At 47.7% G+C, this 19,945-nt stretch overlaps 1 protein-coding gene across 1 annotated transcript in view; it reads right to left on the bottom strand.

Moving 5' to 3' along the window:
- Positions 1-19,670, bottom strand: part of CENPS (centromere protein S) — a 42,089-nt gene extending 22,419 nt beyond the window's left edge. The window contains exons 1-3 of the mRNA XM_044282066.1: positions 19,575-19,670; positions 17,064-17,164; positions 7,437-7,560 (exon numbers count right to left, since the gene is read on the bottom strand). Of these exons, the coding sequence (XP_044138001.1) occupies positions 7,437-7,560; positions 17,064-17,081 (142 nt within the window). The 5' untranslated portion in view covers positions 17,082-17,164; positions 19,575-19,670. The remainder of the gene's footprint in view (positions 1-7,436; positions 7,561-17,063; positions 17,165-19,574) is intronic.
- Positions 19,671-19,945: the final 275 nt, after the last annotated feature.

Here is a 19,945-nt window from a genome sequence, read left to right as displayed (position 1 = left end):
TCTGCCACCCTATGATGGGCCTGCAGAGTCTGTGGGACCCAGATCCCAGAAAAGAGTGTTGTGCTGTGTTTGGTACTCCTCGTCTACACCAGACGAGAGGATTGTATTCTATGTTGACCATGCCTGGATCACTGTCCGTCCCCACAGACACCCATGTTTTTTGTCATAAGGAGAACACAAAGACAGCTAAAGGGGGGGGGGGGGGTTAGATCAAGATTAGGAAACAGGAAATCCAGTATCGGCTCTACCTTTAAACATTTTTAGCACATTCAGTCTGGCCCAATGATATCCCTCATTCTGGGTGATAAAAGAAGTAGTCCCGTTTTTGATTGATACTGGAGCAGACAAGACAGTTGTGCACAGCAACCATGGCCTCCCCTGATTTACTCTCCAAGGACACCAGTCTTTGGGTAGAAGTGGATGGGAAAGTAGTACGCTCCCTTTTCAACAGAAACCATCCATATTAGATTTGCCCCTAACCAAGATGCGCTTACCCATTTGCTGGTCAGTGGTAACGCCCCTTGTTGCCTCCTGGGTGCAGATTTGCTTGCAAAAGAACATGCTGGTATCTCACATCAGGAGGACGGCACTGTGAAGCTTACAGGTGCCCTCAACGACCAGGAACTTTGTTTGTATTGTTATGAAGTGAGTGGCCATGACTCAGCTGTCCTCACCCAACTGCATGGCCAGCAATAACGCCCCGTAGCATATTATTCAGTCAGACTTGATCCCGTGGCCAGAGGTGCCCCTTTCTGCATCAGAGCTGTAGTAGTTGTACTAGCTATGCTTGATGAAAGCTCTGAGATAGTTCTGAACCACAAAGTGATGGTGATATTACATCTATCCTCATGAACGTACAATCCAAATGATTGTTTTGTTGCCCGTTATTTAAGAAAGCAGTGTTCCATTTTGTTGCCTGACAATGTTGCTCTCCAAAAAGGTGTAATACTTTGGACCCAGCCACCCTGTTGCCTCTGGACCAAGGGGGAGGAAAGAGTTAGGGCACCGCACTTTAAACTTTTCTTCCAGATTCAAAGGAAGAGGCTCCTGACTGTTTGCAGATGATGTCACAAGAGGTAGTGGGATTTGGTAAATCAGCCATTAGGTAATCTAGATCATGTGCTCTTTGTGGATGGATCGAGGTATGGCCAGGATGGCAGGTACTACACAGGTTGGGCAGTGGTGATTAAACGTGAACTACCACACATGTCTGCTCAAAAGTGGAGCTAAAAGACTCTGAAGATGGCTTGCAGATATGCAGATGGAACAACAGCCAACATTTACACTGATTCCAGGTGTGCTTTTGGGATAGCCCATGACTATGGGCCCATTTGGAAAGCCAGAGACTCCTTGATCGCTTCAGGTAAACCCTTTAAAAATGGGGAAGCAGTGAGGTCTCTGATGGAAGCCGTCTTGTCACTAACATGAGAGGTGATGATAGCAACGAAAGGCCACTGTAAACGGATGCAGAGGAGGCAAAGGGGAAAGCCACGGCAGATCAGGTGGCAAAAATGGCTGCCAAATTACCTAAGCAGACCCCTGCCTTAAGTGGCCACAGTTCAGGTCCCTGAAATAACTCCTCCCGTCTCCCGAAAGTTCTTAAGACCTTACAGAACCAGATGGGGAAGGAGGAAAGGGACTGGTGGATGGAAAAGGGGGGGGACTACAAATAAGACGGGAAACTTTGCCTTCCCAGGTCCCTCTACTCCACGATGCCACAGGCAACCCATGGAGTGATGCACCAGACAAAAACTGCTATGTGTGATTTAGTACGTAGCATATGGTACGCCCCAGGGTTCAGCACTGTAACAGTCAGACATACTCAAGGATAAATGATTTGTGCCCAGAACAACGTGGGCAAGGTGGTTAAGGTACCCAAGAAACACGTCTTGCTTTTTCAACGTTTGCAGACTACCTTCAACTACCCAAGGTGGGCATGTATGAGTATGTATTGATATGGGATGACTTGTTTTCAGGATGCCCAAAACCATACCAAAAGAAGTAAAGAAGATTATGGCCGAAGTTGTGTGCAGGTATGGGGTATCTTAGATCATTGAAAGTGACACAGGTGTTCACTTTACAGGTGAAGTGATGCAGGAGATGATGAAGGTTTTGGGTGTAAGACAGGCCTTACATGCTTCGTACCATCCACAAAGCAGCAGTAGAGTAGGAAAAAGGAACCGAGTTAACCAAGTTAAAGATTCAAAAAGCCTTAATAGAGTGCCTGCTGGTAGCCCTCTTTTAGTAAGGTATACGCCTAACCGTGAGACAGGCCTTTGTCCCTATAAGGTTCATATTTTGGGTCAGCCCCATGGATAGGATTTTATTTCCCACAGCAGCTTCAGATGCAACATGGTTGTCTGACAGATTATGTGATCAGTTTTGTACAAGCATTTGACTAAAGTACATTTTCCAGTTTTTGCTTCACTTCCAGGTTTTGATAAAGTACCAAGAACCCACCCACTTGTGTCTGGAGATTGGGTGGTAGTAAAAGACACGTTAGAAAAGTCCTAAAACCCTGGTTTGATGGTCCATTCCGAGTGTTGTTGACCACAAGCACAGTGAAGCTCAAAGAAAAGCATACCTTATTTTTCACCCTATAAGACGCAGCGGCCCATAAGACGCACCTAGGTTTTTGGGGAGGAAAATAAGAAAAAAAAAAAATTTTAACCAAAAGGTGTGCTTTTGGTGGGTTTGGAACTAATGGTGGTCTGTGGATGACGGACACTGTTATGGGGGGATCTGTGGATGACGGACACTGTTATGGGGGGGATCTGTGGATGACGGACACTGTTATGGGGGGTGTGGCGGCATACATACATAATTCCTCTGGGTAGCCATCTTATATGCTTCTGGCCTATGTAAAAAAAAACAGTGAACTCTCATCTTCCTGAAGCCTGGGTCACCTATGATATAGATGGACACTTTTATTACCACTACTCTTTGAGGCCAGCTATAAAAGGTCATAAAAGCTATACCAGGCCCAGCTCATCCTGTTCTTTAAGATAAGATCAGCTCGCTGTCAAGCCTGGCTGGAGCGTGACGTCATTAATTTCCAGGTCTGGTTTGAGGAGAGCTAATAGCCCCTTAATTAGCTCTGGGCATAAAACCAGTCCACTTTCATATTTAATTTATGAATCAACTTATGCCCTTTCTGACACCAGATCCAGGCTCTACAGAGTATTGTGGTTAATTGGGTATCAAATATGACTAGAGGATGTGATTCCGTAGCTGACCTATGGGTGGTAGAAGAACTACAGGTCCCAGCATTACCGTGTGTGGTCTCATTCTGTAGGTAAATAAATAAGGATCGCAAATATGTATTCTGTATAAAAATATGCCGATGTATCAAGGAGATACGAGCTTAAGTATAATCCTCATTGTAGGAACTGAACTTTGATGGGGTCATAAAACACTTGGGGGCCAATCCCTAAGCTTCACAGTCACTCTGCTGCCATTGGCTGACAGGAGTGAGTATCCTGCCCATGGGAGAGTTCATAAAAATCCATGCACAAGGACAGAGGAGAGAGACCCATGGAACATCACCAGACACTTAATTGGACATTGACGGCATATCCCTGTATCAGAAGAACTTTGAGGGTCTCCCCTGATACATACTGAAAAGGGGTTTGCAAGGATTCAAAAAGGACATATGAATGACCATCTGAAACCCTCCAGAGAAACTAAGTATTCTTTCATCTTTTTCCCTTTCATTTGAACTGTCGTGATTATTTATATTATTATTATGTAGATTTATAGTCATTTTCATTAGACTTGTATGCACTGCTTTTTACCGCTTATTAAAGATTATAAAATCTAAATAGTCAAGTCTTCCATATTCTAAGCTGCTGAACAACGTACCTTGCCTTTGAAGAGACGTTACCAGGTAGTTAGTTAAATTGCATTTAGGAATTGTAGCTGGGGGTGATTGACTGCGGTTGGTCAGTAAGTGATATCCGGTTCATCCACTGATCTGTGTGATAGTGAATGACCCGGATAGTCGGCTCGTGGACCGGGAACCCACGTGGTGGCAGTTACCGAAGTGTAGTGGGGGGGTGTTAGCCGAATGGTAATAACACGTTCGTAACAGGGGGGATCTGTGGATGACGGACACTGTTATGGGGGGATCTGTGGATGACGGACACTGCTACATGGGGGGGAGATCTGTGGCTGGCACTGTTACAGGCAGGGGAGACCTGTGGCTGGCACTGTTACAGGGGGGATCTGTGGATGGCACTGTTATATATGTGCCATCCACAGTCCCCCACCCCATAACAGTGCCATCCACAGACCCCCCCACCCCATAACAGTGCCATCCACAGACCCCCCCACCCCCAGCCCATAACAGTGCCATCCACAGACCTCCCCCAGCCCATAACAGTGTCATCCACAGACCCCTACCCCTTAACTGTGCCATCCGCAGATTCCGTGTGTGTGTCCCCGCCGCCACCCCCGCCCCCCCAGTATACAAATATAAAATGTATTATTCAATTAAAAGTTATTAAACATGCCCTCCTCACTCCTAATAGTACCGTATATCCTAATTGCTTCTGTATAATGCCGGCAGGCGGGCCAGGCGGCCAGCGCGTCACTCACTGACGTCACTTGCCTGTGCCGCCTACTTCATTCATAAAGTAGGCGGCGCAGGCACGTGACATTCAGGGAGTAACGCTGCCGCCCGCCCGGCCTGCCTGCCGGCATTATACAGAAGCAATTAGGATATACGGTACTATTAAGAGTGAGGGGGGCATGTTTAATAACTTTTAATTGAATAATACATTTTATATTTGTGTAGCACTGGAGCGGCGGGGCTATAGTACAGTGACTGCACCACCCCGCCGCAATTGCCCCCAGCTCCTCCTCCCAGTCCCTCCTCCGCTCGAACATCGCAGCCTGCAATGATAAACATGTCAGCAATCGCCCCATAAGACGCAGGGGCATTTTCCTCCCATTTTTGGGGAGGAAAAAGTGCGTCTTATAGGGCGAAAAATACGGTAATTGGATTGATTTCAAGGAAGTGTTGGGACTGGTTTTCCCTTGTGTGACTGTTGATCATGACTCAAAAGAATATGGAAAAATTGTATGAAAACTTCGATCCAGGAAATCAGAAGCACTGATGACCTCCAGTCCCCCCATATAATGTCAACGCCAGTTAGGGAAAGATCATCTGACTTCCCCGTGCTCAAATCCAGTGTCACGGGAGGCTGTTCGCTAGGAATGGCTTGTCGTGGAAGCTGGTGAAGAGGAGGCGGAGCATTGGGACAGATGTTTAGGTTAAGGGAGAGAATGAAATTCAAGGGGGGGACTGTAAAAGATGTGTGAATTTTATTCTATATTTTGTATCTCTAGGACTGTAATGAGTTAACTTTTTCTTCTTTAAGTGCCTCCCACCCCCCTCTTTGTTTCAAGACTGGAGAAGAGAGGGGGGGCAAAGGGCTGTGCTGTGAGAAGTGTCTGTTTTCTCATCTGTGTACAGGTGTCCCAAGGGAGCCATATAGACTGTGGAGGAATGCATAAGCCAATCATATGGGTTGATGATATATACCTATTATTCACTGCCTATAGAGAAGCACCTCCTTGAAATGTCACACATGATGTATGCAGTATTCTTGTTAGGATAAACGCCATTACAAAATGGCGACGATAACCAGATGTTTACATTAGTTCACATTCCAAAGTAGTGCCCAGTGCGCAGAAGCCAGGGTGCTATCTCCTCTCTCTTATCTCTTCTTCCTTTTGAGCCAATGAAATAATGCCTGGGCCTCAGAAAGTACTGCCCTTTTCTGAAGATACATATACCACTTACTCTGTGTAATAAAAGTTAGGCCTCTTTCACACTTGCGTTGTTAGGATCCGGCGTGCAATTCCGTTGCCGGAAGTGCCCGCCGGATCCGTAACACCGCAAGTGAACTGAAAGCATTTAAAGACTGATCAGTCTTCAAAATGCGTTCTGTGATACTATGGCAGCCAGGACGCTATTAAAGTCCTAGTTGCCATAGTAGTAGTAGGAAGCGGGGGAGCAGTATACTTACCGCCCGTGCGGCTCCCGGGGCGCTCCAGAATTACGTCAGAGCGCCCCATGCGCATGGATGACGTGATCCATGCAATCACGCCATCCATGCGCATGGGGCGCCCTGACGTCACTCTGAAGCGCCCCGGGAGCCGCACGGATGGTAAGTATACTGCTCTCCCGCTCCCCACCACACTTTACCATGGCAAACAGGACTTTAGCGTCCTGGCAGCCATGGTAACCATTCAGAAAAAGCTAAACGTCGGATCCGGTAATGCGCCGAAACAACGTTTAGCTTAAGGCCGGATCCGGATTAATGCCTTTCAATGGGCATTAATTCCGGATCCGGCCTTGCAGCAAGTGTTCAGGATTTTGGGCCAGAGCAAAAAGCGCAGCATGCTGCGGTATTTTCTCCAGCCAAAAAACGTTCCGGTCCTGAACTGAAGACATCCTGATGCATCCTGAACGGATTTCTCTCCATTCAGAATGCATTGGGATATTTCTGATCAGGATTTTTCTGGCATAGAGCCCCGACGACGGAACTCTATGCCGGAAAAGAAATACGCAAGTGTGAAAGAGCCCTTAGAGATTGCTTTGAGCAACTTCTGTGTCAGTGTCCAGTCTCTCAACCACGTGTGGATATTAACCCCTTGGGGGTACATTGATTTGGAGCACCAGAATGCATCTCAAATGCTCTAATTTAGGGCTACTTTAACATGCCTGTGATGAGAACATAGTCCTACCACTTTACAAATCACTAGTCAGACCACACATGGAGTACTGTGTACAGTTCTGGGCTCTTGAGAACAAGGTAGACATAGCAGAGCTGGAGAGGGTTCAGAGGAGGGCACCTAAAGTAATAACTGGAATGGGTGGACTACAGTACCCTGAAAGATTATCAAAATTAGGGTTATTCACTTTAGAAAAAAGATGACTGAGGGGGAGATCTAATAACTATGTATAAATATATCAGGGGTCAGTACAGAGATCTATCCCATCATCTATTTATTTCCAGGACTGTGACGAGGGGACATCCTCTGCGTCTGGAGGAAAGAAGGTTTGTACACATACATAGAAATGGATTCTTTACGGTAAGAGCAGTGAGACTATGGAACTCTCTGCCTGAGGAGGTGGTGATGGTGAGTTCACAAAAAAAGTTCAAGAGGGGCCTGGATGTATTCCTGAAGTATAATAATATTACAGGCTATAGCTACTAGAGAGGGGTCGTTGATCCAGGAAGTTATTCTGATTGCCTGATTGGAGTAGGGAAGGAATTTTTTCCCCTTAAGTGAGGAAAAATTGTCTTCTACCTCACAGTTGTTGTTTTTTTGTCTTCCTCTGGATCAACTTGCAGGATAACAGGCCAAACTGGATGGACAGATGTATTTTTTTGGCCTTATATACTATGTTACTAGAGCGCTCTTACCACATTGTCTGAAGGTGACTTCTGAGATCGCTGCAATAGCTTGCTTGCTGAAGTTTACCTGCTTGTCCTCAGCGATCTCTTGGCAGAGACTCCCCACGGTATAATGAACCGCAGCCTTCAAACGCTAGACGAAAAGGAAAAAACTGAAATTACTCTCTGAACCCTCTAAATCTTGAAGGGGTTGGCCAGTTTCTTATATTGATGACCTATCCTCCGGACAGGTCATCGATATAAGATTGGCAGGGGTCTGACTCCTGACACCCCCGACGACCAGCTGTTTGAAGAGGCCGCAGCGGAGATCAGGTGTAACTGCTTCTTCCCACTGAAGTAAATGGGATGGAGGAGCTGTAATTACACTGCTCGTAGCTGCAATGTAGATGACAAGCAGGTAAACAGTGAAGAGAAGGCAGAGCTCATACGAAAGCTGCATTCTCTTCAAACAGCTGAAAATCGGGGGTGTACGATTCCCTTCCCCCTGCAGAGTTTGCTGTGGATGCTCTGTTTTCTATCTGCACTTGTCTACAACCTGTTCTCCTTTCCATCCTCTCCACACACATCTCCCATGTACAATCTCCTGCCTGAGGGAAGGGAGGGGGAGAGCAGAGAGAGCAGCAGTACTGTTCGGACTGATTTACGATAGACTCAGCGGCACCAGGAGCTAGGTGAAGGTAGGGAAAGTGCCTCTGGTACGAAGACTGTTTACAAAGTTGCTTGCTTTTTCTGAGGAGACCCAGTCTATTAGAATTCATTACTTGCAACCCCAAGCGCCGAACGGGGATGTTGGTATTAACCCGGAAGCACACTTCCGGGTTTTTCACCCTTTAGTTGCCATGAGCACAGCATCTAAAGGCTGTAATGTCCAGAATCTGCATTATTTCTGGTCATGGACATTAGCCGAGCGCATCTGCTATTTGAAACAGCAGAGACCCGCCAGCTATAGCACCCGCTGCGTGCGCCATGTTTAAAGCATCCACGGTTTAAACCATTTCAACAGGGAAACATGCATTTAGGGCATACAGTCATTGCCCACCCACATGGCTGATTGGGGTGTGTGGGCTGAACAGGAGGAGGGCTGAATAAAGACATCATAGTCCACGCCTCCAATTCTTGTATAATGTAATCTAATACTTGCTGCTTGAAGGCGTTGTCTCACCTCAGACATTGGGGGCATATCTCTAGGATATGCCCCCAATGTCTGATAGGTGCAGGTCCCACTTCTGGGACCCACACCTACACTGGAAGACGCACCGCACATGCGCAGCCACCCACCATTCATTCCTATGGGAGTGCCAAAAATAGTTGAGTGGCGCACTCGCCTATTTTCTCCAGTCCCATTGAAAGGAAAGGGATGCACACCGCGCAACCGCTCCATTTACTTCTAGCCGGGACAGCACTCTGTTATTTTCGGCAGTCCCATAGTAATGAATGGAGGGTGACTGCGCATACACGCTCTCCTAGCGATATGCCCCCAAGGTCTGAGGTGAGACAACCCCCGAGACTAGCACGGCTGGGCCCCTGCTGCCTCTGCGACACCCCGCCTTTCCTGCTCATTTACTCTCAGACTGCCACTGTGCCTGCCCTCTGTCCTGCCTGTGTTTTTGGCGCGCTCTTGTTTGGGTGCCAACTCCCATCATTCAGGTAAAGGAGCTGGCTCTTTGCACCGAGTCAATCTCAAACAACCCATCACTAGTGTGTAGAGGACGGACCAAGAGGCAGAGACCAGCCGGAAACCTATAATTAGGGATGAGCGAATCGACTTCGGATGAAACATCCGAAGTGGATTCGCAGAAAACTTCGTTATAATACTGTGTTATTGTTGCGATTTTCACGCAGCCCCATTCACTTCTATGAGGCCTGCATTGCGTGAAAATCGCTGAATATAGAACAAGCTGCGATTTTCCCGCAACATAAAAGTGATGCGTGAAAACCACCGCACATGTACACAGACCCATTTAAATGAATGGGTCCGGATTCCGTGGGGGCACAATGCGTTCGCATCACGCATTGCACCCGCGTGGAATTCTCGCTTGTGTGAAAGGGGCCTAATACAGACAGTTTAACCCCTTAGATGCCGCTGTAATTGATGACCATGGCATTTAAGAGGTTAGAAAGGGCGCTCCCAACGCATGATGCAACTGCAGGGTCCTAAGGGGTTGCTATGACAACCAGGTGCCTAACAATGCCCCCAGGTCCACCATGTACAGATGCCTATACAGTATAATAAATGAGTGATCAGAAGATGGCCTCTTTAAGTCCCCTTATTGGGGCATAGAAAAAAAAAACTAAAGATTTTAAAAATTGCAGGACTTTTGTCTCCGCTCCAAAATCATCTGAGCGTAAACCTAACGGACCCCATTATAGTCTATGGGGTCCGTAGGCTCCGCTCGCCTCAGTTATGTGCCCAATCCGTCCTTTCCGTTCTCCTGCTCTTATAACTGAGCACAGAACGGAAAGGCTGAACGCTGGTGTGAACTCAGCCTAATAATCTTGATAATCGTTAATTTCTAACGATAATTTGTTTTCCCTTAGTCCTAACAGTGGCACAGATGGGGTATTCTGCCCCTGTGGACTGGTTAGGACAGGTGGAAGTTTAATGAACAAATAAAAAACACTGGCATGTACACGCCCTCCCTGCCCCCAATAAAGAGGGGTGTAGCCCTCATGCAGTTGTGTAATAACAAGTAGACAAAAAATACTAATAATAATAATAATAATAATAAACAAGGGGGGGAAATTTGTGTGCCACTGTTAGGACTAAGGGAAAACAAATTATCGTTAGAAATTAACGATTCCCTTACGTCCTAACCAGTGGCACAGATGGGGATTTAGCAAGTAGAAACCCCCATGGGAGGGTCCTCATGCCTGGCGGAAGATAACACTGTCCGGCCAAATGAGGAATAACCATGTATTCTAGTATCCACTCTATAGTGTGAGATAAAAGTGGAGTGAGAACTCCAAGAAGCTGACTTACAGATCACATCCAATGGGATCGAGCTTCTCTCTGCAAAAGAAGTGGCCACTGCTCGAGTAGAGTGGGCCCTTACAAATTCAGGGGGCTCCGAGCCCTGAGACATATAGGACTCCCGAATTGCCTCTTTAATCCAGCGACTGATGGAGGGCTTAGAGGCTTTCCTCCCCTTATGGGTACCGGAAAAAAGGATAAGGAGGTTTTCATCCTTCCTAAATACCTTGGAGCGTTCCAGGTAAATCCTAAGACATCTCGCAATGTCGAGGGTATGGAGCCCTCTTTCCTCAGAGGAGGGGGATGGAGCCAATGTTGGTAGGGAGATCACCTGGTTAATATTATCAAAGGAGGGAACCTTTGGGATGAAGGTAGGTAAAAATTTGAGGAGTACCCGATCCTGCAGGAACTTTGTATAAGGCTCAAAGGCAGAAAAAGCCTGGAGTTCCCCAACTCGCTTTGCAGAGGTAACAGCCAACAAGAAGGTGATCTTCCAGGTTAGAAACCTGAATCCCGCCTCCTCTAGGGGCTCAAAGGGGGGAGATGATAACCCCCTGAGCACGACTGATAAATCCCAAACCGGGATGGGTCTGATTACTGTAGGCTTTAATCTTGAGGCTCCCTTCAGGAATCTCTTGATAAGGGGGTCTTGAGAAACAGCTCTGTTGAGACAAGCAGAGATTGCTGAGATCTGCACTTTAAGGGTAGCGGGTGATAGCCCCCTGTCCAGACCGTCCTGTAGAAACTGTAGGATCATCGGGATGGAAGCTTCAGCGGATGTTTGCTGATGCCTAGCACACCAGGACGAAAAAATCTTCCAGATTCTGGAGTAGGCCTTGTTGGTCGCTTCTGATCTGGAGTGCTCCAGGGTTCTCAAGACAGACCCCGATAGCCCTTCTATCCTTGGAAGGGACTGATCAACCTCCAGGCTGTCAGGTTGAACATTTGAAGATTTGAGGAGACCTGGGTGCCCCCCGACACCAGTACTCTCTCTGGGGGAAGCCTCAGAAATTGACCCCGACTCATCTGTAGGAGTTGGGTAAACCAAGCTCTTTTCGGCCAGTATGGGATAATGGCGATAACTGACGCTTGGTCCTGCCTGATTTTCATCAAGACCCTTGGTATCAAGGAAATTGGAGGGAAGATGTAGGCCAGCCTGAACCTCCATGGGATTGACAGTGCATCTATTGCCACCGGGTTGTCCTCCCTGTAAAGGGAGCAATACCTCTCCACCTTGGTGTTGAACCTCGTTGCCATGAGATCGATCTCTGGCATGCCCCACCTGAGTGTTATCTCCTTGAAGACCTCTGGATGAAGTGACCATTCTCCGGTTGGAAGACCTCGGCTCAGGCAATCCGCAATCACATTGTGAACTCCGCGAATGTGAACGGCTGATAAGTGGGTGAGGTTCAGTTCTGCCCAATCCAAAATCACCCCTATCTCTCTCAGGAGACTTTGTGACCTCGTGCCTCCCTGCTTGTTGATATAAAACACAGCGGTCATGCTGTCTGACTGTACCTTCACTGCCTTCCCTCGGATGATGGGAGCAAAATGAAGAAGAGCTAGTCTGATTGCTCTGATCTCCAGGAGATTTGATGACAATAACCTCTCCTGAGGTGTCCAAGTTCCCTGGACTGTTTTGTCCTGAAGATGCGCACCCCAGCCTACTAGGGATGCGTCTGAAGTAAGTATGATCCAAGAGGGCAGGATCAGGGACTTGCCGTCCATGAGGTGGGACCACCACCTCAGAGAGGATCGGACTTTGTAAGGCAGGGAGAGCACGGAATTGAGTCCTACCGGACTGTGATTCCACTTGGCTAATACTTCCGACTGGAGCGGACGTAGATGCCATAATGCCCAAGGTACCGCCTCTGCGGTTGAAGACATTAGTCCCAACATCCTCATCCACGTTCGGATTGTTACCTGTTTTGGTACAGAGAGGGAACGGGCTGTCTGTTGTACGGTTTGCCTTCTTTCGGGAGTGAGATGAATCGTCATCCTGACTGAATCCACCATGAACCCCAGGAACCTTACTGAGGTGGCTGGTTGGAGTTGGGATTTGTCCCAATTGATTATCCATCCTAACAGATGTAGGAATGTAACAGCCTGTTGGATGTGTTGGGACAGGATCGCTTGGGAAGGAGCTCTGAGGAGCCAGTCGTCCAGGTATGGAACTATGCTCAAGCCTTGAAGTCTTAGTGCGGCCACCACAGAGACCACCACTTTGGTGAAAGTGTGTGGGGCTGAAGAAATCCCAAACGGGAGGGCCACAAACTGAAAATGCTTTAGGACCCCCCCGATGTTTACCGCGATCCTTAAGAATCTTCTGGACCCAGGATGGATGGGAATATGGAGATAAGCATCCTTGAGGTCCAAGGTTGCCAGGAAATCTCCCGGCATAAGAAGATTGGTCACTGACTGGATAGTTTCCATACGGAACTTCTTTTGTCTTATGAAACGGTTGAAAAACCTCAGATCTATAATCATTCTCCACCCTCCGGTACTCTTGGGTACCAGGAAAACTGGGGAGTAGATACCTGTTCCCCTCTCTTGGAGAGGAACCTCCTCTAAGGCCCCCTTCTGGAAGTATTCTAGTACGTAACTTTCTAGAATCTTCTGCTTGTTGCTGGGAAGAAGCCTTGTCTGGACAAATTTGTCCAGAGGCCGACTGCTCAAGTCTACCAGGTAGCCCTGAGAAATTACACGCAGGACCCAACTGTCCTGGATATGATCCTGCCAACAAGGTAGAAAATGTTGTAGGCGACCGCCTACGGGAATGTGGGGAGAAGGGGGCCCGAGATTTCCAGTCAGACCGGCTAAATACCAAGAGCCTCGAGGAGGCCCGCAATCAGAGCGCCGAGGACTTCTTGGGGGGTCTAGAACCCCGAGAGGATTTTCCTCCTCTACGGGAACCCCAATTCCTCTGCCGTCTGGGTTGCGGTTCCGCTCTGGAACCATACCCCCTGCCCCGACCACGAAAGGACTGCTGGGGAAGGGACTTGCCCTTCTTGTCCGACAGCCCCTCCATTATTTGGTCCAGCTCTGCACCAAAAAGCTTGCCGGGTTCGTACGCCATGGCACACAGATTGTGCTTTGAGGTCGTATCGGCCTTCCAGGGTTTCAACCACAGCGGACGCCTGCCCGCGGTTGAAAGGGCCATCGACTTAGATGCCAGCTTCAGTTGTTGTGGAGCTGCGTCGCACAAATAATCAATGGCAAGGCTGGCCGTCTTGCATGAGGCCAGAATGTCGTCCCTAGAGACCCCATGGTCCAGGTCAGACTCAATTTGGGAGAACCTTGTTTTCAGAAAATTCGCCACTTCAGACGACGCAATCGCGACTGAGGCGGAGGCGGAGGCCGAGGAATAGGCGCGCCTAAGGGCGCAGTCCGCCTTCCGGTCCATCGGATCCAACAAACTTGACCCGTCGTCTGAAGGGATCAGGGTCCTCCTGGATAATTTTGCAATTGCCATGTCCACCTTCGGGACAGGCCCCCAGGAGGATACCTGATCCTCCCTGACCGGGAACACGGCCTTGAACCTTTTGGTCAACACTGGACCCTTTTCTGGCTTTCTCCACTCTGTTTTCATCAGAGACAGGAGAGAATCATCCGCTTTAAAGGCCCTAGGCCCCCTAGAGGCAGAGGATGAGGCTTCCCCCGGGTCAACGTCCTGGTCCCCCGACCGGACGGACTTTAGTAGCCGCTGGGCCTTCTCCAGCGGGAAAAAATAGGAAAATCCATCCTCCTCGTCCGAGGAGGAGGCGGAACCTTCCCTCGCCTCCTGACCCCCCGAGACCTCCATCGCACGATGGGGGGAGGAGGGACGATGACGCTTGGCGACCAGGGCGTTCTTCAATTCCTGGATGGAGGCGTTGACCTGGGTCATGTTGGACTCCATGTATCCCTTCACCCAATCAACCACGTCGTGGACAGATGGCTCCAACTGGGGGATTGACTTGGCCCTACAGGGTGGGCAGCGGGAGAAGTCGTAAGAGTCCTCCAGGACAATCTGGCAGTCATGGCACTGCAGATGACGCCTCTTGCCCGCGGATTTCCTGCCGGGGTCTCGCTCTCCGTCACCGGTCGACGACATGGCTGAAAATTAAAGAAACATGAATTTAGCAAAATTCAAGGAAACAAAGCTTAATCGCAAGTTTCAGGATCTTTACCCAGAAGATCCTAACAAGCTTTTTTATAGAAATAACGATTTTCAGCACAGAGGTAGCAAGACTCTCTAGCACCAAACACCAAACCACACTCAAGGTTGACAGCAAGCTGCGCTCCAGGAGACTGAACTTGGAGCTTCACCAAGTTTAAATAGGTCGTTTGGCGCCAAAAAAGAAAGTCCCGCCCACAAAGGGGGCGGGGTAATCTTAAGGTTTATAACCTGGTCTACAATGACCAAAACATAACTATGAGCCCCAGAAAGGGAACCTAAACATTCAAAAGGGCCCCCCACGGCCCTAAATAATCAAAAAGACCAATCCCGGCAGCGCAGCAGCGCTCCGGAGACAGACCCGGAAGTGACGTCACCCGACGTCACTTCCGCAAGATGGCGGCGCCCAGCAAAACATGCGGACGCCGCTACCGCCGCTCCAGCAGCTCCCGCTCCTGCCCCGGCCACACCACACGCAAAGAGGTAAGCCCAAGCGTGATAGGGCTCAGCAGGAGCGGAAACTTAGCCAAGGCCCGAGCCTCCGGCCGCATAGAAGGAGCGGCTTAGTTCCCCAAGGGAACAAAAATATCACAAAAAGGGGGAAAATAATACACTCTCCCCCCCGAGAAGGGGGGGGGGGGGGGGAGTGCACCACCCGTCCCGTCCTGTCCGCAGGACAGAAAAAAACACAACTGCATGAGGGCTACACCCCTCTTTATTGGGGGCAGGGAGGGCGTGTACATGCCAGTGTTTTTTATTTGTTCATTAAACTTCCACCTGTCCTAACCAGTCCACAGGGGCAGAATACCCCATCTGTGCCACTGGTTAGGACGTAAGGGAATGCGTCTTTACTATAATAATATTATCCACTTGGCTGTTTGTCTCATGCTGCAAAGACAAACATATAGTTTCTTCCATCTGCAATGTTTAGCAGGTGGAACTGCATTTTATTGTCCTCTATTATCTTTAAAGGGCTTCTGTCACCCCACTAAAGTGATTTTTTTTTTTTGGGCTGGTGAAATTAGTTATATTGCGATATATCACAATATAATTGTGTCACTTACTTTGATCCAGCAGTTTCTTCAAAAAACAAAGTTTTATCATATGTAAATTCGGTCTCGAACAGCAAGTAGGGCGGCTACTTGCTGCTAGCTGCTGCAGAAATCCGCCCTCTCATCGTGTTGATTGACAGGGCCAGCCGGGATCTCCTCCTCCGGCCAGCCTTGTCGGCATTTCAAAAATCGCGCGCCTCTGTTGATTCGGCGCAGGCGCTCTGAGATGAGGAGGCTCGTCTCCTCAGAACTCCCTCAGTGCGCCTGCGCCGATGACATCACCGAAATAGAAGACGTCATCGGCGCAGGCGCACTGAGGGAGTGCTGAGGAGACGAGCCTCCTCATCTCAGAGCGCCTGCGCCGAATCCACAGAGGCGCGCGATTTTTGAAATGCCGACAGGGCTGGCCGGAGGAGGAGATCCCGGCTGGCCCTGTCAATCAACATGGCGAGGGGGCGGATTTCTGCAGCAGCTACCAGCAAGTAGCCGCCCTACTTGCTGGTAGAGACCGAATTTACATATGATAAAACTTCGTTTTTTGAAGAAACTGCTCGATCAAAGTAAGTGACACAATTATATTGTGATATATCGCAATATAACTAATTTCACCAGCCCAAAAAAAAAATAATCACTTTAGTGGGGTGACAGAAGCCCTTTAAATGATACTAAACCAATAAAAACTATTGAAACAGAAAATATATTTTTTAAAACTATATATAATTGGTATCTGCTGCCGTAATAACCCATATATTAAAACAATTTTGTTCTTTCCTGTACAGTGCATAAAGTAAAGAAAGAAAAAATGTAAAAAAAATAAAATCACTGATATTTGTCCGTCCCTCCTCCCAAAAAAAATATTTTTAAATACAGAAAGTTGTATGTATCCCAAAATGGCACAAATGAAAACTATCACTCGTCTGGAAAAACACAGACCATTGAATACAAAATAAAAATGGGTCTTCAAATGCAGTAACACAAAGTTTTGTGCAAAAACGTGACAAAAAAATATATATATAAATTTAGTTATTCTCTCACGTGGTGAAGGCAAAAAAAAAAAAAAAAAGGAATCACTGTTGTTTTTAAGATTATGTACTTTAAAATGATGTCATTAGAAATGTTGTGCTGTCATAATGAGCTCCTCACATAAAGGTGACTGATCACAAGCTGAGCCGCTATGACACAGGTGCTTATAACAGAAGACGCCAGCAGGGTGCGCTGTGAACCAGCCAGTCACTGTAGATATACCAGGTAGCCGGCAGATGGCGCTGTGAACCAACCCGTCACTGTATATATACCAGGTGGCCGGCAGATGGCGCCGTGAGCACACTGATACTTCAGCCAGTGTACTACAGATACCGTATTACGCCAAGTATATCTCCAGTAAATATACCTGGGCTGGTGCGCGCGCCGCTCATTTCCATAATAATAGGACTTATCTTCTACTAATAAGTCATTACCTGAGTATCCTCCGCCATGACGCCACTGAGTACTCCGAGCTGTCACAAACTGCGCACTTTACCGCCAAAAGTCCGAAGTACGGGTCCCGAAATGGATCAAACTGCAACGCGATTTGAAAACAAATGAGGCAGTCCCGATTTCTAAACCAGTTATTTATCTACCAGATCGTGCAGAGAAGGAGATATTCTATAGGAAATAATGTATTTATAAGTAAGAGGTGACGTGGAAAGCGTGTGACCTGCTTACTGCTAGAACTACAAGTCCCAGCATGTAAGAATATCGTATGTAATGTGTACATTTCATAAAACGCATCTTTATTATCAAAGTGACAATATAGACACCGGCCATCGAATAATTTAGTAATTATATTTTTGTAATTTAGGTTACTGCTTGGTGGCCTTTGGTTCTGCGAAAGTGTGAGAAAATTTGACATTGGGGCGAGTTCACATTGGCGTTATTGAATTCTGTTATAACAGGCTACTTTCACACTTCCGTTGTTAATTCCGGTATTGAGATACGGCAGAAGATCTCAATACCGGAATAAACCGGATCCGTTTTGATTTTGCACATCGGGATGCATCCATTCCGTTAGGATGCGGCTGTGTGAAATCAAAACGAGCAAAAAACGGATTAGTCACTAAATACATTGAAAGTCAATGGGTGACGGATCCGTTTATTTAGGTTCCTAAAAATCGGATCCATCACCATTGACTTACATTGTTTTGAGTGCCAGATCCGTTTTTTTTTTGTTTTGTTTTTTACTGGATACAAAACCGCAACTTGCAGCAGTTTTGTTTCCGGTCACAAAACGGAATGCTGATGGGACGGAAGACATCCTGAACGGATCTCTTTCCATTCAGAATGCATGAAGACTAAACGGAAACATTTTTATCCAATATTGACATCTCAATGCTGGAAAACAACAATGCAAGTGTGAAAGTAGCCTTATAACGGAATCCGAGGACGGAATGTAAAATGCAAGCGTTTAGGAGGCGTTCCGTTTTGCTCCCTCCTAATAAATGTCTATGGGGCCAAATAACGGTTCAGTTTGTTTTCGTTATACATAACGGAAAAAATAGTCCTGTCGACAGGAACTGCTACGTGTCCCCATAGATCTGTATTAGGACAGAGCCTCTTAAAGGCTTCCGTTTTGCATTCCGTTAAATACTCAAATGCGAACGCGCCCTTGTTTTATTCTTGAAGATACAATTTTTACTAAGGAATATATAGTTTAGACATTGGGGGAGATTTATCGAAACAGCCGTAAAGTATAACTGCCTTAGTTGCCCATAGCAACCAATCAGATTCCACCTTTTATTTTTATCCTTTGGAAAATGAAAGGTGGAATCTGATTGGTTGCTATGGGCAACTAAGCCAATTCTACTTTACACCAGTTTTGATAAATCTCCCCCATTCTGTGCATGGATGGAGGCTGAAACACCTGAAAATTCATGCATCGGTTATGCCTTTTCTTGCGTTTATTTTTGTTAAACATGGCACATTAGACGCGTGCTACGCGTGGCGATCATACCTTCCAAATTTTGAAAACCCAAGGACAGACAGCAGCAGCGGGAGTAGGAATTCTTTTCCACTAAGTCATGCCTCTAACTGCACCCAGTGCCCCACCTAGTACCGCCACACAGTAGAATGCCCCCTTTGTGTCTCACACTGTAGAATGCCACCAGTAGTTATGCCATCTTATTGCCTCCACACAGTAGTGATGCTCACCAGAGCCCCCTTAGTGCCCCCACATGGTAACATTTCCCCTTAGTTCCCCCTCACTGTATGAATGTTAGTGCACAACAGTTAGGGTCCATTCACACGTCCGCAAAATGGATCCGCATCCGTTCCGCAATTTTGCGGAACGGGTGCAGACCCATTCATTTTTAATGGGGCCGGAATGTGCTGTCCGCATCCACATTTGCGGATCCGCACTTCCGCATCCGTGCTTCCGTTTCCGCAAAAAAATAGAACATGTCCTATTCTTGTCCGCAATTGCGGACAAGAACAGGCATATTCTATTTAGTGCCGGCAATGTGTGGTCCACAAAATGCGGAACGCACATTGCCGCTTTCCGTGTTTTGCGGATCCGTGGCTCCGTGTATCCGCAAAACACATTGCGGACGTGTGAATGGAGCCTTATGCACACCATTCAGTAGTGCTGCCTCATTATAATGTTGACCCATTAGTGTCCCCATTACATTAGCGAAGCTGCTGTACTGTTAATACTCACCTAGCCCCATTCCCCCCATGAACGAAGCACATAAAGCTCCCCAGCAACAGGTGTGATGTAAATGCGCCTGCTGAGTTAGGGAGAGCACACAGGTCAGTTTTCCTGGCAGGGGAATGATCCTCGGCCTCAGCCTGTGCGCTCTCCTCCACAGCTCGGCAATTGTGATGACATCACCACATCGTGCCTGCTGCTGGGCGGTAGGGAAATGATGGAGCAGAGAGCTGATGGCTACATTCAGATGTATCTGCATCCTTAGGACACAAAAATCAGGAAGTACCTCAGAAGTTGTGGGACAGCTGCTGAACTCCGGGACTGCTCTGCTGAATCCGGTCAGGAGGCCATGGTAGTGATGCCCCCACAACAGATATGAGTGTTGCAGAAGATTTTTCCCTTCACCCATGACAGCACCATAGTTAGATGGATCAGCCCCCACAACTGGACAGGAAACCCCAGAGCAATCTAAAAGGGAACACCCACTTCCTCCCTCAGTGTGGTGTCCTGTCCTCCGGACAGAGGAGCCTGAAGCCTCCAGGGCTGTGAAACAAGGAACATCTTATGGATTAAACTTAGGTTATACAGCGAATATTAGTGCCCCCCCCCCCCCATCTCTTAACCCTTTCCCGACATATGACATACTATTACGTCATG

This window comes from Bufo gargarizans, chromosome 2 (genome assembly GCF_014858855.1).
Source record: "Bufo gargarizans isolate SCDJY-AF-19 chromosome 2, ASM1485885v1, whole genome shotgun sequence".
Classification (NCBI taxonomy): domain Eukaryota; kingdom Metazoa; phylum Chordata; class Amphibia; order Anura; family Bufonidae; genus Bufo; species Bufo gargarizans.
The sequence above is the reverse complement of the archived record's forward strand: the minus strand, read 5'-3'. Positions and strand labels throughout refer to the sequence as shown.